Source organism: Tigriopus californicus, chromosome 10 (assembly GCF_007210705.1).
Source record: "Tigriopus californicus strain San Diego chromosome 10, Tcal_SD_v2.1, whole genome shotgun sequence".
NCBI classification, from domain to species: domain Eukaryota; kingdom Metazoa; phylum Arthropoda; class Copepoda; order Harpacticoida; family Harpacticidae; genus Tigriopus; species Tigriopus californicus.
The window spans coordinates 3,176,800-3,202,499 of record NC_081449.1 but is presented as its reverse complement, the minus strand read 5'-3'; the positions used below and the strand labels follow the sequence as shown (position 1 = coordinate 3,202,499).

The 25,700-nt window shown below is 43.4% G+C and overlaps 2 protein-coding genes across 4 annotated transcripts in view; one reads left to right on the top strand and one right to left on the bottom strand.

Annotated features, from left to right (window-relative positions):
- The window catches only part of LOC131889057 (gamma-aminobutyric acid type B receptor subunit 1-like), a 54,002-nt gene that overhangs the window by 3,197 nt on the left and 25,105 nt on the right, over window positions 1-25,700 (top strand). For 2 of the 3 annotated variants that reach the window (XM_059238049.1, XM_059238048.1), the window contains exons 2-4: window positions 2,541-2,989; window positions 20,526-20,624; window positions 22,379-22,551. In XM_059238049.1, coding sequence (XP_059094032.1) covers window positions 2,777-2,989; window positions 20,526-20,624; window positions 22,379-22,551 — 485 coding nt within the window. In that variant the 5' untranslated portion in view covers window positions 2,541-2,776. Of the gene's footprint in view, window positions 1-2,540; window positions 2,990-20,435; window positions 20,460-20,525; window positions 20,625-22,378; window positions 22,552-25,700 lie in introns of those variants that run through there. The other variant, XM_059238050.1, reaches the window with a different exon arrangement.
- On the bottom strand, window positions 19,252-20,377 carry LOC131889066 (uncharacterized). The gene has a single exon (XM_059238063.1). The coding sequence runs from the start codon at window positions 19,700-19,702 to the stop codon at window positions 19,277-19,279; it is 426 nt and encodes a 141-aa protein (XP_059094046.1). The 5' UTR covers window positions 19,703-20,377; the 3' UTR covers window positions 19,252-19,276.

The following is a 25,700-nucleotide window of genomic DNA, read 5'->3' as shown; positions in this document are numbered from 1 at the left end:
AAGAAGAAAGTGCAACGTGAAGCCTTGAGAAAATTGGTATCACTTCAAGAAAAGGGAAGGAAAGAAGGATAAGGATCAGGCTTGGGAGAGCGAGAAATGGACCAAAAAGTCAGGGAAATGGAAATGCGAAAATTGCATTTTGGTCCCAACTTTTGGACGTGTGGTACCCGATGGCCGCCCTGAACCCCACCTCCATGACGACAATGGCCTAGAATTTGTCTTTGACATCATACATGAAATGGACCATGTATGGAGCCAAAAAAACGACCCCCGTCCGGATCCTGTCAAGCTAGTTTTGAGAGGGCTTGCCCAGGTATTCTATCACATTGCCACTGGCCCAGGACCATTTTAATGCCGAGGAGATGCTCCAGATAAGGAGGAAGTAGAAATAAGGTGGCTAGCTGTCCTTATATGGAAATTGCTTTTTCCAGCCGCCAAGTTGTTTTGGGGGTTGTTTCGCGAGGAAGGGGGACTCGACAAAGCACGTTCGAATTGGTCCTTTTCTCGCAGTTTGACTCGATGCAGGGCCCATAAATCAACTCCATGAACATTTGCCAAGGCAGCCAAGCATATTCATGGCCCCCCGAGAGCTTGTCTCAACCATGACCTGAATTTTTTTAGCATGACAAACAAAGTGGGCATGTCTCCGGTCAGTGCACAAAGACCGGCCGACTCAAGGAAACGATAGCGTTCCCACTCCCATAATTGGAACAAAACCACAACGTTACGCAAGGGTCAGACAAAAGTTGCAAATTGATCTTCCTAATGTGACAAACAATGCCGGTTCGGTCTAATGAGTTGGACTTGTTCGGCAAGAAAGTTACAAAGGCTGGGGGATCTGCTTTTGCCATTGTCAGTCGGCCAGCCAAGGCTTGACTCTACAATAATGGTATCCTAAGCCAAGGATTGCAAAAGTATTTGGTCGATCCATCAAAAAGTAAGCAACGGAATGGATCTACAAGAAGTGTATTTGTTGTGGTCCTCCCCTGTATTGGTCTTCGTTCTCAGGGATTGATGAATGAATTATGAATCGCATTCACACGAGGTTGACTCATTTGGTGTTCTTTTCAAAGAAAATATGTTTGCTTTCGTTTGAGGGAAGGGGGATAGAAATAGCGTATTCCCTTAGGTTCTCCAATAGCGTCGGATAGTCGTCAGAGTGACTTCTTTCCCATCCATCTCGGTTGGCAATGAACATACAGAAATGAATTTGAGAGTGACTATACATATGTACATGTATGCTGGGCTCTCTTTTCATTTAAGCTAGAAGACACTTGGTTCAACCGCACGTAATTTGATTGGCCTGCCATCCTTCGCACTAATTGAATTGGGGAAGAAGCGACCTCCATTCCATTGGCAAGAATGATGGAAATGATATGAATTCCCAACCCTCCATTGTCTCTCCACCACCTCAACAATCCCTCGCCAAGAAAAATGTATTCTTCGCGCAACGCTCACCATGATAAAATAAAATCCCTTTTAACGGAATCGCGCGAAAGTGGCGCCTCCTCGTTTGGGTCAGATAACTTAACTGGAGCTCTTCCATGTTCAAAAGAGGCAATAAAGAGTCTCGAAACGTGCCATATATGAGATGAAAACTAGTCAAGTTAATGCCAGACATCTGACGAAAACTGACAGGATCTCCTCTCCAAATTCCCCACGTTACTGTATGAATCGAGCTGATATTCGATATGCAGGAACAAGGTACCAGCAAGTGGGCTGGTTTAGAGCACGCGGGGAAGTGGAATTTAGCTATCTAAATTCAGTGCTTGTAGTATGAGAATTTGGTTGAGGAATTTAGAACGCAATGGCAACAAAGAGATAGCTAGGAATAGGGAAATAGGGAGTAAAGGGAGAAAAGCCTTGTTCCCGTTCAAGGACCATGTCAGTGATATCACCGTGAGAGTAGATGTGAATGCCAATGAGCACAGGCCTTGAAATCCTATTTATTCCATGGCCCTAGTGAAACATAGGCTACAAGTCCAAGAGATTGAGTTAAGCTTTTGTTTCAAGAAAAGAGGATCTAGAATTAAACCCACTTACGTTCTTTGATTGTCTACCGAGTCAAGATCAGGGAAAGAGCCTGAGAGAGAGAGAGAGAGAGAGAGAGAGAGAGAGAGAGACTATTCGTCGTTGAGATGTTCCATTGGATTCGTTTCGTTGAGAAAAGGTGGGCGGGAAGAAAATAATACCCATTCTCTAACTCAATTTGCAAATAATGTATAGTACATATAGTGGGATGTGCATGGTAATTGGGCCGAATTAGGAGGAGGAAAACTGGAAGATTGCCGTTGGCTTGTCTGGGAAGTTCATGCTGGGTTATTGAGTAAGAAAGGCCCTGCTTGGCTTTTGAACCACTTAAATAAACATGCGGGATACTTTTCATCGTGGGGTAAATGTGGAGCTTGATACCTTCCTTTTACAACCTTAATCCACGACGCTTAAACGTGGCACAATGCGCTACATTCAAGAAGGGTATTCAAAGGATCATCATGTCCCACTCAAACACCACTAAAGGGAATTTCCATATTCATTTCTAGGTTAATAGCTTCGGTGAGTGTGACCTTGAGGAGAGCTCGTTCTCGGCCTAGGACAAGCCAGAAAGTTTCCTTGGAAGATGAGGAGTAAGCGACAATGGAAATGGATTCGAGAGCAGTATCATAAGCTAACCTCGTCCTCATCGCCCGGATACAACCTCATGGAACCCTAAGCACCTCGTTTGTGCGTGTGTGTGCCCAGTGTTCAGTGATATCCCAGGTGTGGCTGACTCAAGAAAATGGTGAAACTCAGCCATAGTCGGTGCTGGCTGCCCGTGGTGTTGGCCGCCAATCTGTTAAGTGTGACCATAGATGGTAGTCAGTCACGCCATGGACACCGTCGAGGAGGGGGTCCCGAAGATCATAACACCCACGTGGGCGTCAAAAAGCAGACCATCACGATAGCGGGCATTTTCCCAATCACCGGCGTTGAAGGTTGGCAAGGCGGACAGGTAAGAAAGACTCTCACCAACTAGTCAAACCTTGGCACAAGTTCTTTGTGCGGGGTAATTGGCTTTGAAGAGGCAGAAATGAGCTCGTTAGGGGCAAGTTATCTCTAGAGGATTGTCCCTGACGTCACCCGGAGCGAGGAATGGAAATATGGCATTCTAAAGTGGACTTGACCGGTTTCACTTTTTGGCTGCATTTACGCTGTGTAATTTATGAGCATTCGCCAACTCCCTGTTTAGGCGCGCAGTGAAAAAAGGAAGGGTGCCCGTCTGGAATTGGGTCGTTTAAGAAAAAGACGAGAGAAGCACCCAAAGTACTCGACATGCTGAACCAATGCATGAACGGAATAGGCAATCGACACTGGAATAAAAAAAATGTGCTCTTAAGAGCCCGATAAAAATCACATCATTGATAAATGGACAAAACTTGTCCGCTCTATTTCTCAGCATCCTGTCATTGAAGGCAAAGAGTCCGAGTTAAAGATCAAACAACAAACAAAAAAGTTCTAACGGATTCATGGAGTGAGAATCACATTTTGCGCTTGGGCAGGTGGAAAAAAGTTGCTTGCAAATAAATCAAACGGAAAGTGGATCAAAGATTCCGGGAGGGTGAGGGGAATAGAGGAACTCCCTGGAAAGTTTTTTTGACGGTGATTTCGTGTCTCTCAAAGCCCAATTAAAACTGCTCAAACAAACGGAGAAAAGTCAAAGCACGCAAAGGGACCAAGAGAGAGGAGGTTCCACTTTCATGGGACCAGAATGCAACAATGTCCATTCAAGGGTTAGCCAAGTTTGCATGAAAAGTGGCTCTCACCACGAACCTTTATTGAATTCTCAGGCTCAAACGACCTTTCTCCGAAATACCCCAGCCTTCACTCAGACAGGAAGGACCCCAAGGTTGCCCCGATTTTGGAGCACAGTCAAGGACGGAAGAGGGGGAAACGATGCCGCCTGTCCTCGGGAAAAAGGTACAGTCAGATCCCTTTGGGGGGATTTCCGGAGCTGGAAGGAGGTTCTGATATTAACTTGTGGCTTCGGTGATGAAGTGTGATCGCTGGCTTGCGTGCCATCCGTCGGGCTTGGAACTTGGAACAACAGTCATTGCTTGAATTCGACCAGTTCTCGGTATCAACCAGCCTTGCAATTGATTGAGATCGTTATCCTAAGCCTAGAATCGACTTCAAGAGTTAAATAACACGAGTTCTCGAGGGCTCTACGTACATTCCCGGAAATTGGTCGTGGCTAGGGAACAAATTTACCTACTTTCCCCAAGTTATTTTCCCTCACTCTAATTAAGAGCCCCCATTCGAGCTTCCAGGAAACCACTACAAAACTGGACTTGGAAAGTCGAATTGAAATCCATTTTCGTTTAAGAGCACAGGCAAGATACCACTATAATTTTGGGAAAAGATGAATAGTGCTAGTTCTTCCAACTCATTGTCAGTCTCGGCCAAGTTTTGCTTCCTCTTTCGATGTCTACCTTATCAGTTATCACATTACGTTCCAAGAACAATGGAAACATAACATCAAAGGAACCGTTCATGAAAGACCTTGATCGATCAGTTCTCTATAGAGACTGCCGGAATCCTTCAAAATGGGCATGATTTCGGTCCAAGCTCTTGGGGGAAAAAATGATCTCTTTCTCCTTCTTGGTCGCTTTTCCCTTCCTTTTCTAGTACCACTCATGTTAAGAGTTAGGATCCACTTTTTTGGGCGAGGGCGAGACAAAAACAAAGATAGAACCAATTTATGATAGCTTTCTTCGTCTTCGCTCAATGAGTGTTCTCCTGGAGGCCCTTGGAGACTCATTGTTGAATTGTTGTTCCAGCTTCTTTTCAATTACGTGGATCTTTTTCCAAGGCAACAGGAATTTGGTTGGTCAGGGCGGGCCTCGTATTTATATAAATTTCCCCTCCGGTCGTCAAAAACAAAAATGTTAGTGAACTCCTGGCAAATTGCCCGCCTCGCATATTGGCAAGCCATCATAATGAGCCATTTGCATGGGTGCATGCTCTAATGTTTGCGTTTGAGAGTGGTTAACCAACCAGTGAAGAGGTGATCAAAAATTTAAAGAGCTCTGCATGAGACAAGCCACCCTCAAAGGCTCCCACTTCCAATAACAATTACGTGACATGGCCTAACTATGAGTAAATCATGGGTATCCATCATTTGAAACGGCGGTGGTGGGCTTTTCAGCGACATTTTACTCGTAAAAGGAGTCTTTGAATCGATTAATACTTGTTTTTAACACTCAAATTCATGCATAGTTTGATGTCAAATGGAACAATGAGTCCATTACGGGGCTCCGTTTTTCACAATAGCTTCAATAGTTCGTAGGGCCAACACTGGGTCCCATGACAGCAAAGAAAAACGAGGCCAATTTCCTCAGAAAGACCAACGTCAACAAACAAGAACATGGTTCAGAATCGAGTTAAAATTCAATGTAAAAGTCAGACCAACCATAATTATATTCTCTAGGGACAAGCAAAAGGAACTCAATGTTTCCAGATCGTTATTTTGAAAAGGTCATATTTGATCACGCTGATGCTGGTAACGGAGCCATCCCGATATTGAGAGAGGAAGATACCACAAATTAATTAGAAATTAACGATATAGATTGGGAGGCAGCTTGCGTGCCTGGTGCTGCCATTTCGTGTGAAACCTAGGTTTCATGGTGTAGTTTCTAATCAATATTCCTCATACTCTGAAGGACATTATCATTGTGACATCAACGGTCAGTCAGATGTTAGGCCCAGCCAAAAGTACATCCAACCTCGCGTACCATATCCAAATTTGCGCCACCATCCTTTGGCATTTAATGCCGAGCTACTAGCTCCAAGGATGGTTTTGCTCATCTGACTTTGCTTATGGTGATGAAAGATGAGATCAAATCCACTTAGTGAGAGAGTAGCAAGGTTAGTGGTGTGCGATAAACCGTTTCACAGATTCAGCCGATATTTTCATGCACTTACTTCTCGGAAGGAAAGGTTGAAAGTCGGCAATGAGAGTGGCAGAGAAGAGAATACACTGACCTTTCCGACGTTAGATGTGGCAGCAGTCTTGACTGGCACCAAACCGAAGCTCGAGTTCTCCTTTTAGAAGAGGGTGGCCTGATTTTGAAGCCTGATTGAATCCGAAGACCATCTTTGGGATCGTCTCATTTGCATGAAACGTGGAACATGTTTTCCTCATGAAGTGCATTCAGCACTCGGGACGCATTAGCTATCCCAGCGCCTTCGGAGCTTCTGGAAAAAGAAAAGGGTTGGATTTCGCCACGAAAAAGGAAATTAAGCTCTTTTAATCCAATGGATAGTTCCCTCAAAGCCCTTCCAAAGATAACTTGGGTAACTATAAGAACTAAGAGGAAGGCACTTGGATCAGAAGTAGGAACTTGCTGAAGAATCAGTGTGCGGCGCTTGCCTTCGAACCACCCGTCAAGTGGACGTACTTGTGAGTACCTTGTCGGATTGCCGGAATTTGTTCCAATCTCGTTCTTTGATCGAAGTCAATGATTATTCTTGGCACGCGCGAGTCATTAGCACAGGCTTCAAGGTCTTCCAATCCAGAAGAAAAAGAGGGAAAGAAGACCAAAGAGGCTCTACATGTGGACAAATGAATATCATTATCTCCCCGTTCTGAAGTGGAGCCAACGGACGGACATCCCTTGAAACACCGATAACTATCCTCCTCCATCTCCCACTTCCCTTCCGACTTCCACTCCTACGCTCGTGAGGAAGACAAATCGAGGTGAGGGTGCCAAAGCTGGATTACCTGGATCACAAGACCAGTTGTTCCCAGTCAGATTGAATGACTGAGTGCAATGCCTTTGGAGAGAGAGAGAGAGAGAGAGAAAGAAGAAGAAGCCGAGGAAAAGTCAACGACGAGTCTGGTAAATGTATGTCACCCCGTTTCGGCAGTGACAAATGGCTCTGGCATAGGAAATGATTTCGGTCGAAGAGAGGATATGGAACCACCATCCCTACTGGGAGCGGTCTTCCAACCCAACGCTATGATAGTTGGGAGTCACGGACACGTCGAGGTTCATAATGACGATAATGATGAGGATGTTGTTGCTAGCCAGAGGGATACACATACATACTTTAGATTTTCTTGTGTGCACATACACAGTACCTTCGTAGCACAACACCCTTCAGAGATTCAAGGTAGCCGGGACATTCATGTTGGTTCCAAAATATCGGTTGCCTACAAGAGGAGAGCGATATCGAGCGGACTGGACGGAGAGGTAAGTATAAAGATTTTTGCTAGTAGCTAGAGGATGTTGCACACTTGAATGCATTCATGTTCCCAGTTGTGTTCGAGTAACAAAAGCAGGGAAACAGCGAGTGCATACATCTTCATCAGACCTCTATGCCTTGACATAATTACTTCGAGCAAGAACCAGAAGCCGCTTGCCTCTTTTTCCTCCTCTATCGCTAACCTCGTATTTCCTAACAACAACAACAACAACAACAACAACAACAACAAGGAGTACTACATACTGCGAGCCACCCCAAGATACTAGATAGTACAATAAACATGCCCATAAACAAAGTGTCCCGGCTCCATCCACGCCTAGATCTGATTGCTTTCATTGTGTCACATGAATTGATGGGAGAGGACGTGGACACCAGAGACCCATCGCCTCTGGATGGAAACCCATTCGCTCATCAGTCACCATTCTCTTTTGTTTTGGACCGTTTCCGCCGTAGATGGAGATATGGCCGCGTTGAAAGTAATGACTCAAATGCAAATGCAAAGGCGCTGGAATGCATTGGAATGAATGCATCCTTGGCATCTGGAGAATGCACATCATTTTGGTAACTGATCAAAAAAAAAAGAGCCTCCTTTGTTTCTTGTTCCATGCTTAATGTATGAAAGGAGGAACACTGAACGGACGCACGCAACAAACGCTTCCAGCCATACAGCCTTCCAGGGTGACCTTCTTGGAATGAGAAGGCCGCCCCAGAGCTTCTATCTGCATGTGTACCATGGGCATCAAAATAGAAATCTCCATCTCGAATGTAGTATACTGGTCTCCTTTGATTGGATCCATATTCCTTTCATGGACATCAAATATCAGTCTTCGATCAATAATGCCTGGGATTTTCCCGTTTTGGTCACGTTTCAAAATTTATGGATTTCAAAATTCATGGATATGGCTGTCGAAGGAAATTGGAACCCGAAGCTGGTTGGCACATGTACTATAGTGGAATATATTTATGTTGGAAAAGGCACAAGAGAGAGACCGAATATTAGATGGAACGAGCATCTGTGCCTATGTTCCCACAAAACATGAACAAGGGAGCAAAAGATGGCCGTGGTATGGACTCTTTTCGTTCGAGCGAATATCATTATGCAAGCGAGCAAAGAGACCAAGGCGAGAGCAATCGAGAGATATTATTGCTTCGGATAGAAAGCGGTACAGTATTACCCTAGTTGTTCGAGGGTCGTGGTTAGAACAAACAAATGAAATACTCTCCCTATACTAATAATTTCAAGGCTAATCAAGAAAGAAGAAACTGATTAATAGAATCCCCCAAAATATGTTGTTTTCACGTCGAGCAGAAATTGCAGAAGTTTGACGGTTAGTTTGCGCAAAAGAGCTGAACCGAGGCATTGGAAAGAAAACCAGTTAGGGCAACCTTCTCGGTTTTCTGCTCGACAAGCGAACAACTATTTTTGTCGGAGTCTACCGATTAGTGATTACTAGACTTGTACAAAAAATGTTGTTTGTATGTCGAGCAGACCAGCCTGTTTCATTCCCAATCGTTGGCTTCAGCTATTTCGCACATCCGAACCCTCAAACTTCTGGAATTTCTACTCGACGTGGACACAACATATTTTGTCGGAGTATAGTGATTACTGTTTGAAAAGGCAAGGAGTCTGGGCGTTTGAACTGTTCGTCCATAATCATGAGGATTAAAAGCCAATATGCATCTTGGTAGATATTTGAATTGAGAGGATGGACGCTAAATTTTGTCTCTAAAAAGCATTAGGATTATAAACTAGAATGTACTCTATGATAGAGTTAAGTTAGCATTTTCCTTCTCTTTGTCTGAAACTCGTACGGTTCTTGCGTTACAAGGAAAATGGTGAAAGTTGCCCTTTTTCAGTTCTTGTGAGCCACTCCCCTGTGCAAAGTAAGGCAAATTGGACTGAAATCTCCATTATAAATCCAAGTGCAAATGAGAACATTCTTATATTTTGGATGATTATTACACTAGCTAATAAAAAATAATTGTTATTCTTTATCGTTCAAAGCAAAATCTAAGGAGTTTGATTACCAATCTAGCATAATTTCGCTCTGAGTTTGAGGTATCTAACAAGCCATACGTAGGGAATTGAGCAAAAAGCCCCCCTATTAGACTCTGTGACCACTTTTCCCTTAAGCCTTGCACTTAACCATTGAAGCAGATTATCTACCAACTTTTTGAAGCTAAATGAGTTAATTGTCGAGCGTGAATTTTCCCTCTTTTTCCTCAAGTCCAAGTTTGTTCTGAAAAGGCATCACGCGTCATCGTTTGCTTCGGTGAGTTTTCTGAAAAAGATCCCATTTGATGGCAGAGTACAAATATCTTTTCGAGAAGATGGAAAAGCTACCTCGGATCGTGGTCAAAGGAATTCGACCTTCGAGACTGAATTTTATCGGAAAAGGTGTCATGCGAAGAGGATGCCATTGTTTCGAGACATTTCCTCATTGCTCAAATGTTCCCTACCAAGATCAATCACTCGAAATGACTCCATCTTCCGGACCAAATGGAGCGATCTTTCTTGCCTTCAACATGACAAAACTAGATACTGGCAGAGCCTTAAAGAACAGGTTGTTCTCAATGAAATGAACATTTTTGAGCGACCGTCAGAAAATGAGAGACCTTGTACGAGTGGTTCTGAAAGGGATCGGAAAGCAATTGCCAGTTCTATGCCATCCTTCTCGATCCATCGTCAAACACAATGCTAAATGCAAAGCCATCAAGGGATCCACGGCGGTCTCTAGCACAACTCGTCCCTGTCATGGATTGTGAGTGTGCATTGGATGGCAGTGTAAGTGCCATTTTCAAGTTGCCAACAAAGAATCAAGGGTTCAAGTGCCGAACAATTGCCGTCATAAAACCTTCACTGAGGTTATTCTTCCTTGTTTTTTTCTTTACCGGGGATATTTTAGGAGATTTCTTCGTTCTTTTTACTTATACCTATGTACTGTCCCCATCGGATTTGCCCAGGAACTGTTCCAACCTAGGTTCTTATGTCCCAGTTTCCCCATCCAACGTGAACTGAAAACGAGATAAAGGGAATTTACTGCAAAGAGCCTGTCCATGCTATGCAACGTAGATCTGCACTGAAAACAAAAATGTGAAAAAAAGTCTGAAGAAGTTGAGTATTGTTTTCGCAAGATTTCGAGATAGTTTGTATTTGGTAAATATTTGTACATGGGCATCCCGCCAAAAATGAAGAGAATCGTGCTGGCAACCTGACAACCTCATGTAGCTGTATGTAAACATGTCATTGATAGCGTGATCTCCACCGATTACCTCGTAAAGATCTCCTCTTCATTTTCATGAATGGTTACTTTGTGTACCCACTGTCCAATTTGACATTTATTCCTAAAGTACCCAAATTCGAGGTGCACATTAGCTTTTTTTTTACTTGTACTACGAATACGTGGACTTGGTCTCTGTTGGGAATCCCATGTTTCTTCGAAGAACGAACCCATCCAGACTCGAGCTACGGTTAGTAATCTTGCGGGGATATTCTAGCGCCTTTGGCTTCTGAAAACTTGGAGAATGTGGTGAATAATTAATGCTCCTTTCATTGTACAAGATGTGGCGATGGTCGTGGTGGTGGTCGTCTAGTTCGAAATGATACCAAGACGTCCCCAACTCCCACGGCCATGCTTCGATAGATATTCTGAAGCATCTTCCTTATGCTTGAGGTGACAGGTTTCAGTGTCATCTATCTACTCTATTTCTTTCTGTCTTTCCTTCACTTCTCGGAGATTGAACTAGCAACTTTGATGGAGATGGAGGTATACTATTGAGGTTATTTTCTGCATTGTAAACGGTGTTCCTTGAAAAAATATTCATAGACGAGAGATTTACTGGATTTGAAATTTGGTTCCTAACGGAGCTCTGATTGAAACTCATGCATGGGAATAGAGGCATGCTATTTGAGAAACATATCGAATCGTTTCATTATGCAAGACGTTGTACACCTTGAGCGAGTGTCAATAGCCCTTGATTATGACCGTGAAGGAGAGAAAATCCCGACCTTTCTCACGAGAAACGCTGACCACTCTTATGTAGATATCCCAATGCATTAGGCGAGCATCCAATGTTAAAGTGCCCAAGGCTGTATGTTTAATGGTCAATAATATAGATCTGAACAATAAGACGAAGAGAAATGTCTGGTCAAGATATCATTTCCCTCGACTTCTTCCCACTAAACAGAGAGGGCTATTTGGCTAATTTGTTCCAATCCTCGGCCGAAAATCTCGACCCTGAGACGGACCCAACTTTCTCTCACGCTCCTTCAAAGCCCTTTACAACCTACGTAGCGTACAGTGCTCAGAGCCGAGGATTGGGTCTCTTTTCCCCCCTATAGATATATATCCACCCATGAAGGTCCCTTGTCTTGTCGGTCTACTGTAAACTTCCCTGGGTCTAATGGCTTTCTACAATTGTCTTTTGGCACAATTTGCTCTCTGAAATGGCCTTCGGCCAAAGTACTGTGTACCCCGACAACTCACTCATTCGATCCGTACCATCATCTGTTCTGAGAAGTTCCCAACATTATTACGTAGGCATGGCTGTTGGCAAAGTTGTTTGTATTACGCGCAGCATTGTTCATCGAGCTCGAGCTGGTTTGATTGTCTCTGTTCCCTGTTCCACGGTCACGATGAAGGCGCATTTCAAGAATTCCAAAGACTCTCGGCCATATTGATAGAGAGTGTAATTAGTCGCCAAGAGCGAGGCCGTCCAGTGTTCATCCTGAGGCCTTCAGTGGGTTTGGCAGCCAATTGAAATGTGAGCTCAAGTCTGGTGAGAAGGAACCCCATCGATTGGCCGAATGACCTCGATAACAAGCCATTGGCTATGTGCTTGTTCCTCTCCTTCTTTCTCGAGGTCCTCCTCTTGGTCGAAGTAGTTTTCACACATCTCGTTGTGGATCTCGGACCATCCTAAAACAGAGCAGGGAAAAGAAGGCTTGGAGAACGAGAGGAGAGAAGGAAAAGGGCTCGGGAAGGCTCCTCGAACCTCCTCGAGGCAAAATAGACCTCTTGTGTCGGAATGCCCGTCTTCTTGTCTTTTTTCCTCCCTTCAACTTCCCGCAAAAAGAGCTCTGTGTCTTTCATCCTATCTAGGTATTGATATTGGTCTACCCAGAATGGCATTTTGCGTTACAACCACCCAATATGAAGAACCGGTTATGGAAGCAAAACGAACCAGTTTTCTACATTAATTGAGTTGGCAGAACTTGGTAGGCACTCGAGAGTGTTTTCTTAGGAAAATAGATCAAGACAAGAAGAACTCAGCACATTTGATTTATGATGTGGGTTCCCCTGTCCTCATCGATGTTGGAACATGAACCATGAACAAAGACAATTGTCTTTTTGGGTGAAGGCATTTGAAGACTCAGCAAGTTGGAATGGAGGTTCTTGGTTCTTCAAAAACTGGTTCCCTTCTGGCTCAGTTGGAAATTATTATTTCCATTTGCCCTGGGTTCCACTGAGCCCCAAACGAACGAGATGGATGGAACACGGAGGGATCAGGAAACGAGTAAAATTGTCAGCCATCGAGATCGCGGGGAAAAACACCACCAAATGGTCCTCGTGTGATGTTCGAGTGCACGTGACATGTTGAAAACGAATGCGATTTCCCAGAGGAATTCCAACGTGCAAAACTTGTTCCTCGGCCTTCATTCTAGGGAACACAAGAATTGTCGCTTACTCAAGTCAAGGTCCCGGTTGAAGATAAAAAGGCTGCCTTTTCGTCCCCCAAGTCCAAGATTATCGTTGGATCAGTCTTTCCATCTGAGGTAGCTAACTTTTTGAGCCGTCCAATTTCCTCCTCAAGGCCTCGAATTTTGGTGTCTTGATGTAGAAAAAAATCATGGCCTTCTTACCAGTTGAGAGCACCCGGTGTATTTATGGGCCAACTTCTAAACGCTCCTCAACTGGATATCCGTACTATAGTATATCGCGCACCATTATTGCAAAATTGATTGTCACGTGGTTAGGACACGTTAAGTAGTAGGTGTGAGTGACACAAATGTCACCCATTGGCCTTTATTATTTCCTGTACATAACATGCAACATTGCTCTCGCATTGAAAGCTCTCTTGATGCTTTGTTTTTGAAAGCAATAGGCTCTTTGATATTATGGATGCAGTGAGCGAGAATGACCCAAGAGCCCTATGGATATCTTCATCCAAATATCCTTGACCAAACACATTAGGAAATTGACCTTCAAGTGGACTTGCTTCCGATGAACGAGAGATGGACCCACGGACTCGGCCAGCCCGGGCAAAAAGAAACACTTTGGGAAATTATGCGTGAAATTCTGGCTCAATCAAGCGATTCATTTCTTCTCTCATTTCCTCTGACCGAGGTCGTTGGATTGTGACCAAGTCAATGTTTTTCCAGAGAACGACCGACGCACCCAAGTCCTTGAGCTCGATGAAATTGTTGTGGTCCTTCAAGGCCAAAAACGAGCCTCCGCGCTCTCCTCCTCTTTTCACTATTTGTGGACTACATTCTATTCTTGGCAGGGCATTCATGATCGATGAGACTTATCTTCCATTGCCAGAAACATAACCGAAATGGGGGCGGTTAATAGTACGTAGTACGTATGGAGCCACCAACGCCCCTTCCTTGAGAAGAGTAGCCCCACCATGTGCCTGATGTGCACAAATTGAACCTGAGGTGGAAAACCTGCTGCTCAGTGAGCTTTCACAAAGGCCAAGGCTAAGCTTGCTGACCGTAAGTCCTCGGCGTGTCACTCTTTTGAAACCCTCTTTCCCTGCTTGGAGTGGCTCATATCAATTGTAATAACATCATAGTAGACACTAGAGAGGGTGCATGCATTACGGCTTGCCCAAAAAGGTGGTTGGTGAGCATTTATAGAGCTGAGAGATTTGGATCAAATAGAGTTTGGTGGAAAAACACATTTTCAGCTCTGTCGATAACAAGAGTACGCGCTTTTGCCCAAACAGGCTCTTGTTAGGAAAATAAACAGCGTTTTATTATTTAAGAAAATATCTACAGTACATGTTCGGCACTTACCAAAAGAGCCCTCTCCAATGTTATTTTGAACTGGATGAGCTTCTTTAGGCGATTGTTATTTGCTGCTTTAGCCGTCCTATTCGAGTGTCTCACCACACATGCTTTATACATATGTAGAAATAGACGGAATAATGCTTTGTCTTGGCCAGACACCCTGACTTTGTCTGGTTTTAAAACACTGCTCAACGCATAATGCATTAATACATCTGTGTGGATCTGGTATGTAATAAGTGATGATGAGGCTCATTAGATATCTAACAAGGGCTCATATACACCGTTAACGAGATCCCTCCAAAACGGTACTACAACTCACTAATTTGTTTGCAACCTTGCTTATGGTGAAGCGGAACCTGGATATTTGTCTAGAAGGACCAGAAATACTTATCTATGTGATACTTAATGCTTAAAAAGAAAAGTCATTTTCTGAGTTAGGACATCGTATGATCATTGAGGCTTGAGACTATATGCATGGAAGGCATACAATATACTGGAAAAATAAATATGAAGTAAAGGGCATTAAGCAATTTTTTAACATTGATCTGTGAATCAATTTGTATGTAATGTTAGAAAATGATCTTCTATTTTGTGCATTTCAATCACACCAACTAGCTTTGAAAAAGATTAGTTTATTTTACATCCTGGGGTGTTCATCAACGAGTAAAAGAATCTAAAGGCTTTCAAAAGAAAATCCCCTTTCATAAATGAACGTTAAATCGATAACCGTTAATTAACCATGTCGACTATTTTATCAACAAAACACGACTTATGGATACTTTTTGAAATCAGGATATGCAAAAATACATGATCAGCGAGTTAGTAAAACATCCTGATGGAAAAGACACACCATACACTTCAAAACAGTTTTAAACTTGTGTGTCTACATCGTATTGGTTATTGGTTTAAACAATAAACTTGTAAAATATTATGACGTTATTTTTGTAACTTGAACATTCTTTTGTGGTTTAGATGTAATGAACACTATTTTTTGACCAATTCACCAATTAATATGTGACAATCATCTATCAAGGGGTCACATTTAAAATCTTTGGATTAGTTTGTCTCAACTACTAACTAAACAATAGGTTTCAAATTTGAAATCAAGATGCACCAGTCACACATCAGTATACCAGTATAATAGCACCCTTATAATATTAATAATAAAATTTGAGTGCGTTTTAGAATATAATACATTTTTTTTATCTAACTTGCTGTTCATATGTACTTGATTCACTTGGTAGCCTGATTTCAAAATTACTTTTATATGTGCAAACACTTTTGACCTAAGTAATGGCCTAGAAGACAGGTGAATAAAGGGGATAGTGTCAGTTATTTCATTTTAGATAGCAAACGATTAGCGTTACTGTTTTTGATTCGTTAAATCTTTAGTTGAGTCTGCTATCTTATTGCACATTGGAACATATAGTGGCATGCTAATTGTCCAAGACAAAACCGATAAGTTAATGAATACTGAAGTTTAATTCATAAGTGACGGAGTGAATTTTAACACAGTTAACTATATACACCACCTTACGATCGACTCAGGTATCTGATACTGCCCTTCATTGTGACTTGGTTTGTTGGTTCAAATGTTTCTTTTAGGGAGGCGAGACCCGTTTTTGTCTGTCATGTGACTTTACAATGGTGGATGGGACATTTGTTTCTTTTGGAGAGCCAGTGCCAAGCCAAGGTCTGACATGGCCTCAGCCTGGAAAATGACGACAAATGATGGTTATTTTACACGGTCATATATTTCATCCTGTATGTATTGTTGACTTCCGGGCTTGATGGTAGATAGATAGGGAAGTGCAATGTCCTGTGTATTCAGAATTTACATCAGGAACCTGAATGAGCCCCGGCGGATGGATCTTCTTTTTCCTGGAAAAAAAGTCCAAGTAGTGTGAAGGCCTGGCACTAGATGAATACGGCGAAGCACTATCTTCCCTCTAGTGTGTTTCGGGTCCATGTTCTAATGCCTTTTAAGAAAAAGTAGAAGACTGAAGGCTTCCTCTTCTTTCTTTTTTCTTCTCAAGACTTTGACTTATCATAGTTTGAGATGGATGAGGCAGTGTCTGTTCGCTGGCGCCTGAGGGAGCTGTGGTTCATTGGCTCCTCTTGATATGGCCAGGATAATATGAGCGCAATTGGATTAGATTGCCTAATCGGCCCCAAAAGCATTGGTGATAAGCTGATCATTGACAAGCAATAATACTGCTTGACACCCCGAGTCCGAGTCCGAGTGTGTATTATCAGCATACTCGCTCATTTCCACTTATCATTGATTAATTCATGGATGGATCTTTCTATCTATCTATACCATTGTTCCTCTTTGGATCCCTGGAGAGGGGAAGACTCCTTTATCAAGGTTGGACAGAACTCAAATCTCTTACCCTCATCCTCCGCAGATCTCTATCTCACACCCACCAAACCCCTTTTCTCCATCGGTAGCAGCTCGGTGGTCCACTTTATGGTCCCAGTTCCATGTCCTTAATCTCACACTTGAGTGAGCAACATCTTGCATGAGAAGTGTGTACGATACAGCTGTCACAGTTGCCCACTTTCTTCATCAACCATCCTACCAATATTTCTGCGAGGCACTACGTCTTGCTATTCCTAATCTACTGAAAGCTCAGCTCACTTCAACAATGTGGTCAAAGAGCATCCAATATAGCCTTAGTTTGCATGGTGTGCCATCACCGACAAATCTCCCATTATTGGGTGAAAGATATAGATGTGGACTGTTAGCGGTTACGCGCAGAAGGTTTCTTGACAAGGATGTGGTTCTCTCCGCCCACATTCGTGTCTCCTGACTCAAGGTTCGTTCGCATGAAAGCCTTTTCTTTGGCTGCTCTATATCTTTGAGAGGGTGAGACTAGGATGTCATTTGCTAATTAACTTGTAGATGAGCGTCTTTATGACATTTGGTCGTAACATGGATTCAAACATAGTGCAAGAGACTGAAGGGTCTCGACACTCGAGGAACATGGTTAACTCCAAAGGGTTTCAAACGAGTTTGACAATGTTGAGGAATAGGAGTTTCCCTCCGCCATTTTAGCACCTCGGAGGTTTCCAATGCAAGATTGGATGGGACTGTGCCGTGTTGTGTCCTTGACACGGCTCCGACAAATCACTGGTTTGCACCTAATCTGGAATGCGGTCGACCAAATCACGGAAGCAGGCCGAGTCTTCCGGGTCATTTATAATTCAAAACGCAGCACGTGGAGCCTGAGTTTCTCCTATATACTGATTCGAAGGAAAAGATCACCACCGATGAGCCCTAGAGAGATCAAGGCCTCGTACATTGCATGCATTTCCTCTGGGCTTGGTTTGGCCTTTGCCTCGTTGACTCAGGATGCATTCTAGGCACAAAAAAAGATCCGTCCTTGTCTTGAGAGTGCTTTTTGCAGGCTTTTCCTATCCAAAGTTTAGGCTGAAGGTTTGGTTTGCTTACAATGACATGACGATTATCATATAATTTAGTTTTATTTGATGTTATGGGTTTTGTCCAAAATAGGATTGTTTTTCGGTTCTCGAAACCAAGTATGACGTCTTCCGTTGGAACGCGATAGAATCACCTTGAATTCTTCGAAGCAATCCTTGGAAACCCCAAGGAGAATGATTGAGCTCTTAGAGTATGGTCATTGCTAGAGTTTATGACTCAAGAGTTTTTTTTTCCTCCTTCTTGTCTCGGCCCTTTCGAGGCCTTTCCACTTGCTGATCTCGAGTAAAGACGATCTTTGAGACTGATGAACCACATTGTGGTGGAAGAGCAAGTATTTCCCAAGAGATAAATGAGAAAGACACTTTGCGAGAGCTCTCTTTGGTGTTGCTCCACCTCCACCTCCGCCTCCTCCTGAGCATCATTTCACCCACCCACTTGAGGATTGTGTCTTGACGTCCATGATCCCAATTTGACGGGTACACACTCGTTGCTCCTTTTCACTGAAAACTCAAGTGTTCCACCAATTCACGGGGGCGTGCTCGTCGTCCTCTTCCTTCCTTCAAGGGTGTGGATGTTTTTGAAACCCTTATCATTTTGCTCACAATCTCACGAGCGGAAGGCTGAAGCCCATTATTGCCAATCAGTTGTGAATCGTGCCCAAGTGGCCTTGCGTGAGCAGAAACGTAGACATCAGGCTGACCATTCATTGGTGGGGAGATTCAAGTGTGATTGGAACTACCTTTACTTTTCAGAACATACAATCTTTACCGGATCAAATTTCAAACACATCCAAGTTCGTACAAAGCAGGCTTCTCTCACGTACTTTTTTGAAGACGGTTTACTTTCGGTTTGGCCATTCTGGAGAGCCGACCTGATCTTTGCGGAAATGCCTCGTTTATCCCCTTTCAGCCACGTCCAAACTGGATCGATCATAATCGGTCCCAAAATATTATTCCCCAACACAAACTTTTTTTAAGTTCTTGTCCAGGATCCCCTTTTTTCATCGGCATTGAATGGGCTCAAGTGCCGAGAAAGTCTGAAGAATCTCGGCAGGGTTCCATTGATTCCTTGAGTGGCTCTTCGCCATTGAGAGACAGGGAGGGGGTAACTGGCTCTTTCTTTCTGTTCCAGTGTGAACAGTGCTCAAATTCTACCGATTATCATGTGCAGGGCCCCGTACCTTTCTTTACGAAGTTCCAAGTTCTTTTAGAAGTAACTCTACGAGTATTGGTACATTTCGCTACTTATGCCTTGTATTTGCTTTCGGCTCCAAAAGTAATTTGGAAGTACACGAGTGGATAAAAAACGGGGGAGAGGGGGGCTAAGGCTAGGACGACATAAAATGGATGAGAAGTAAGATTGGGGACGAGCGGTAGAGTATTTGGGGCGCCCTTTTCCTCTTTTTTGCCTTGTTCCCAGCGTCCTGACCGACTTCTTCCCCCGAGTTCTCTCCATCCAAAAGGTGATTGATTAGAAAAAAGGAGGGTTGCCAAATTGGATTGAAACGATGAATTGTTGCTTAAATATATTTCACGTTGTGTTCGCATTTTGTACAAATTGAGCCCTTTCCTGAATCAGTAGTCGGAGTCGGGCACAAGTTTACCGAATTCAACCGTGTTGTACAACGATTCGGCCGCATCACAAGGCACGGCATCCAGCTCGTAGTTGCAGGTCAGTGTTTGTTGGTCAAAGATGGTTCCATTGCCACAAATGAACGACCATTGAGCCGTTTCAATCACAGACCCTGCGTCATCCTCAATAGGCAAGCAAATATGGAAGATCTGGCAGTTGTTGCTCACATCCGCATAATAGCCGTACTCCCTAGCCTCACAAGAGAATCCCAAAGATAAAGGCTGGGCTAATAAGGTCTCAGCATCGGCAGGTAGGAGGTAACCTTGTTGATTGGGGCTGGGGCTTTGTCCATCAGGATATTGTTGAGGCAGAGCTAAGAAACCCGCAATAGAAGTGCAAAGAAGGATCAATACGGTCTTGGGAAACATGGTGGAAGTTGCTAGGGGTTTTGGTTGTTGTTCGTATGGTTGAGCGCAAAACAAACTGATGGTTATAAGGCAAGCTGGCAAATCTATTTATAGCTGTGGACAAGATTCAAGATTTCAACATCCATGCAAATTGACCACGCTTATACCTACCGGCGTCATTGCGTTCTATATGGAATCTTCCTTTCCTTGTTTGATGCGTACAAATCCAGTTTGGGAGATGTGCTTGACCCTTAAAGCTTCAAAAGCGCTTTATAGAAATACCACCAATCAAACGTTTGTACTTGCGTACGGCTCGAATTGTGATTGAAATTGAAGCATCAGTTTATCAATGAGGTTATTTTATACCCTATGGTCTTCGGTACTACTCATGGAAAAGTGCTTTATTGAGTACCAATCCGACGATCGAGACATCTTTCATGCAGATCGAGGAAGGTAAAACGAGACAAACATACCGGTATCTTCATTCAGAGTACTCTTGACCGTCGATGGTACGTAGTTGTTGACCAACTTCACAACATGTTTTAGTGAATCCTCACCTCAAATGCTCAACTTACGGTCGATCTCAACAAGATGGGATTCGAGATTGGCAGAAGTCATCGTCTCTGGCCACTTGATAAATTGTTGACGGGCAACCCTGATTGCACAACATCGGGAAGGCAAGTTTTCCTCAAAGTTCTCTTCCCGATTAGTTTGGTTGAACAACACATCGAGTATTCAACCAAATTGGGGAGCTCATACGATTCTACATATGTATCTTGTATTATGATTCAATTAACGGAGTTCCCACCACTGGGATTCATTCTGATTTCTCTGTCTATTTCAGGCGTGTGAACCGGCCGCTCATTTGGCCTTGGAGGACGTGAACAACTACCCTAATCTATTGCCAGGATATCATCTGAATATGTATTGGAACGACTCAGGAGTAAGTTTTTGTTCTTGCTACATTTAAGTATCTTATTTCCTTATTTCGTCCTTATCCAGATCATGATCATCACCTTTATCCAGGTGAAGGAACATCGGAGTAAAAGAGCTCTTAATAAGCTCGTCATCAAATGACCCAGAGTTGAGAGGGAGCCTGAAAGTAATGACCGAACTTTGAACCATGCCATTTTTCAAGACCTTCAAAATGGCCTCCATCGCACAACAGCATCAATTTATCAGGCTTTTAGAGGCATGAGACTGGCACAAAAGACAAGGAAGGCCAAGGGAACATGAGGGAGGAGGAAGTCGCTTTATCTTGGCTAAAAAAGGGCTGCAGAGACTAACCGAGTTCATGTCTACGTACCTAGCCGGTCTTGTCTGTGCTTGTTCCATAAAGTGGCTTTGGGTATTTTTTGACGACATTTTACGAGGCGTTGAAAAGAGGTTTCAGTCGCGTCAGAACAAACGTCTTTATGATCTCAACAAGCCTGTTATAAAAGTTTTCTTCGCCAATCTTGATAGTGGGCCATGTTACGAATTGGCTTTTTGCTTGGGGTTATGAGCTCAGGACTCTTAAAACGCTTAAACTCGTGATCGGGAGCTTTGGAAGGGCTCGAGTTGTCTTTTTTGGAAAAGGTTAAAAACCCGACAATTTTTACGGGCAGAGATGGAAAATTAAGGAATATTTTTTTTTGCTTTCATTTCCGTACATTGTTATGGAAGGAAATTGCAATGAATTTGTCTGATGTAAAAGGAAATATTGGGAATTCAATTTATATGACATTTGTGTTTTCCATCCATGATTATAATCTAAACTCTTTTTTTTTTTTTGAAATTTAAATTTATGATTAAGACCTCTACGATTTCACGTGGTAACACTGTTTCATTAACGAGGGGATAAGGCACTCCCTGACATTTCGAATGAGCAAAATCGCTTACTCCAAAACTGAAAGAGACTATCCACGAATGAGGATAAATTAGGCTCGACAAAGAGCTTTTTAGATTTCTGCGCGACTTCGAAGAACGTTTTAATAGCACTTCATTATTGTCCTCACCTTGGCTCCTGAAGCAATTTTTCCAGACCATTTCGCTCTTGTTTCTTCAAAGGTAATGATTAACAATGTGTTTAGTGTATATAGTGTTCAAAAAGCCACATTGGATCAAAAATCACGGCTTGCAGATCCGTTCCACTTTTGCCTTGCATGTGAAGAGTGCGTAATCAAAGTTCTCCTTTCAACTCAACAACTCACACAAGAAAAGGTGGAATGAAAACCAGAAGAAGAAGACCACATAAAAGAGTTGGAAGATAAGAAAACTTTTCTATATTTGCGAGGGGAAAAAAACGATGAGAAGAAAGTTGTCGTCTAAATCAAAACCGTTTGTCGGTCGTTGTGCTCGATTTGAAATGGACCTTGAGCTTTGAGATGGCTCGTCAAGTAGACGAGCCTTCAAAAGCCAATCTAATCCCGCACTTTCAACTCGAGGTCTTCTTGCTTGGTTATGCATCACTTTCTCTCTCTCTCTATATTTATATATATATACCTATATATAAAAAGGCCATGTCCAGGGGTAATCCAAGCATGGCTAAGGTAGACTAACGGATTTTGTCTCTCTGACTCTGTGGGATATTCTGGAGGAAAACTTGTTCCAGGTGTCAGATTCAGTTCCTGTCAGGTGCTTATTCGTTAAACTAGAATGGGGGGTCCTATTTTCCTTCAGCTAATTCTATTTCTCGTTTGTACTCCCCTTTTGCAGTGTGATGCCGGCAAAGGTGCGGCTGTGATGTACGACCTACTTTACAGCAAGCCTCAAAAAGTGCTCCTTTTGGCCGGGTGTTCCACAGTGTGCACCACTGTCTCCGAGGCCTCGCAGCTTTTCAACCTCGTCACAGTGTGTTATGGTGCCTCTTCGCCTGCCCTTTCCAACAGGTAAGGTCCACATAAAATTGAATTTTATGACTTTAAGACACTTCTCGCCGTTTCTTCTGCCGTTCTGACTCCTTGTGACCCTTCTCGTTTTATGTTGTTTCATGGATCTTGCTTGATAGCTTTGGGCAAGGGGACTAGAATAATCCAAGTTTTCTTATTACCCATTCATATTGTTCCTCAATCCAATAAAGTTTTCGTGTTGACTGTTGAAAGAAGGTCCCATGTACAGTAGTATAGCTCGAGTGGAAATATGCAGTGGCTAAATCGAGGCTCAAATGAAGTAAAGACCACTCGCTTTTTTGCCGTCAACCTGTTACATACGAGTTGGTCGGCTAAATGAAGATCAATGGCTGGTTTCCAATCTGATCTGGAGCCCGGAAGGTCGAGATGGACCACCTCTCTCTTGAGCTCCTGTCTGCTCAAAAGCGTGGAGAAAAAACTCGGACCGAGGCTCCAAATGGAGGTGCTAGGCAGGCCGTGATTTTCGATTTGGACTTGTACATCTGACGGAATGAATGATTAATGATCACTCGAGCGGATCCGTGGCCAAGCCGAAGTAGAAGAAGAATGAGGAGTAGAACAAGGTGGAAACTGGAACGCTTTTCTTACCCCTAATTATAGGAACATCAAACTAAGGAGCTAGACGACGGCCAAGATCACGACCCGTGGAACACTTGGAACCGGTCGACAGAGAGCGAAAGCGAGAGGAGCGTCGTTGATGGAGCAAGTTTAGCCATCACGTGCTTGAGGTTCATTGTGCAACGCCCAGGATCGTGGTCATGTCGGATTGATCTTCGGTCTGCCGGGTCCATGAGGACTCCTCAAGTTGGATCAGATCGGACCCGAAGATCACACCTCGGTCTCTCTCAACACTTTTCCCGACGCCTACTAACAGGCACCTCGGCTAACTAAGACCCCTTTATCTGGACCCTCATCTTCGTTGGGAAAGATCTAGGATGAGCGAGGAGATGGTTGCTCGGTCGGTGGTGGGTTGGTTGTGATGATGGTTGGTTAGAGACTGAGTGAGTGAGAGAGTGAGTTCGTGGCTGACGATCTGGGTGGGGGTTTGCCGCCTACCTTCGGGCCAAAAGTTTTTTTATTCGTTAGCGAGCCTAGTCTCACTTTTCCTGGAGGAACGGGCACGGAACATGAGTGTGGAAGGAAGACTAGCTACCAGCTACTAGCTACTAGCTAGCTGGGAGTCTGTAAAAAAATAAAAGTTTTCCCTCATCTTGATGGACCTTCGTTGGGATGTCGGCTCTGTAGCATTTAGATTAGAGGAGAGAAAGAAACGAAGAGGAGGAAAGAGGATCCTCCCTGACTTTTGAGGGATGAGGAAATTCGATTTGGCCAAGAAATTTCCTTCCGAACGAACAGCTCTTAGTCTAAAGTAAACAACTCCACTCGTCTCAAGGGTTGTTTAGCTAATCCAAACCGTCGAGAGGCTCGAGTGAGTCGTCCTCTTCTTTTGGACCCTGCTTAGCTAGGATCAAAATTGATTTGGAGAGACCGTGTGCCAAGAATGCAAATGCTGACAAAGCATATCCATTCGATGTCAATCAGAGCGTACTGCCAATTTCGGTTACTCGCTGAACCGCAATGATTTCTTCTTTCGCAGTGATTGGATCCAGTCTCTTTTGTGTGCTGTGCCCTTGGGCTCTCGTATGCCATTCTATGCGCTTTGCCAATGAGTGGGAGGAATCAACGTATTGGATCGGGATATCGGGATATCCTCAGCCTCCAAAGATTGCTCCTCTATACTATGTGATGGTCCTCTCCACCATTTATCTCACTTCCCTTACCTTGCTTGCAGAGGGGTCATTTTTTTCCTGGAGGAAGTTTGATATTGACGAGTTGCAGGCAGTGCATAAAAATTGTACTCAAAGTCATTGCTTTAGCATAGAGCCTTGCAATAGGAAATTGTCACTTCACAAGAGTTCCAAACAATTCCTCTAATTTTTAGCAAAACCATTGCACTGTGGCCAACTTTGAGATCCACGTCAAAGGCATTGACTAGTATGCTATTGACATTTTCCAACTTATATGGTAACAAGATGAGCTCATTACTTAATTCACATTCTGGTGTGAGTCTTTTCCCCTTTTAGTTTGAGCCACCTACGTGGTCAGGATAAATGATAAGTTGCCAATACGAAGTTGTACCTAATTGCATGCAAAAAAGGGACCAGTTGATTTTGGGCGATATTTTCAAGTGTATTTCAAAATATACATAACTTAGTGGAAAAACACACAGTTTTAAAATGTATTTATTGTATGCTTTTTGGAACTGTACATGAATATGGCACCCGAATCAAACTTGTTCCTTTCGGGCTCCTGATTTCACAAATAGCTTGTAACTATTCTTATGAAATTTCGATTTGGCAGCTTTCCGTTTTTGACAAGCCTGAATTGGGAACTAAGCTCCTCCACTAACTAAGAACACAATTGGAATGGTCAGGGTCCAAAAGATTACGACCTGTGTTGGGTTCAAATGCTTGAATGTGGAACCTTTTGGGTCAGCAGAGTACTTTCATTTTTCGTTTAGACCACCGTGTTGGAGTATGTGTTGCTTTTGAATCGAACTAAACGAGGAAAGTGCTGCTTTCCCCGCCAAGCCCACATTGTCTTCTCCGTAATGAAGTGATTACCTTCGAGCTGATGCAAAGGTCCTCCAAACAAAGCCTAAAAGAACAAGCTATTGGCCTGAAGGGTCCCCAGGGAGTTCATGGGATTCACAATGTATCCATCCAACCAACAACAGATGCTGTTTGTTTGGTTCGGCCTTCTCTGATTGTTTGCAACAGAAAATGTCGTATCAGCAGGTCTTGATTAGGGGAAGGCAAGGTTTTCTCTGGCTCCTTTTGATAGCCTCAAAGGACCTAGGGAAAAAACGAACGAAAGACAGAAAGGCCGGGACGTGAGACGAGAATGCCAATTGATCCAGTTTGGGTGCCGTAACGTCCATCCATGAGCTCGCTTTGTTAACGCCCTGTTCTATGATGACAATGAAACTCTTATTTACTCTAACGACTTTCGTGTGTGTGTGTTAGTGTGAGTGTCTCTTTCTCTCTTCGTTGGAAGGGTAAAGGGTGACTGTCCGTCCTCTCCGCTTTTGGGCCTTCCCTCATCTCTTTGAAACCAAGTTAGGTCCA

What these genes read in the sequence shown, in the direction of transcription:
- LOC131889066 (XM_059238063.1), bottom strand. Translation starts at nt 19,702, where the DNA reads ATGTTTCCCAAGACCGTATTGATCCTTCTTTGCACTTCTATTGCGGGT.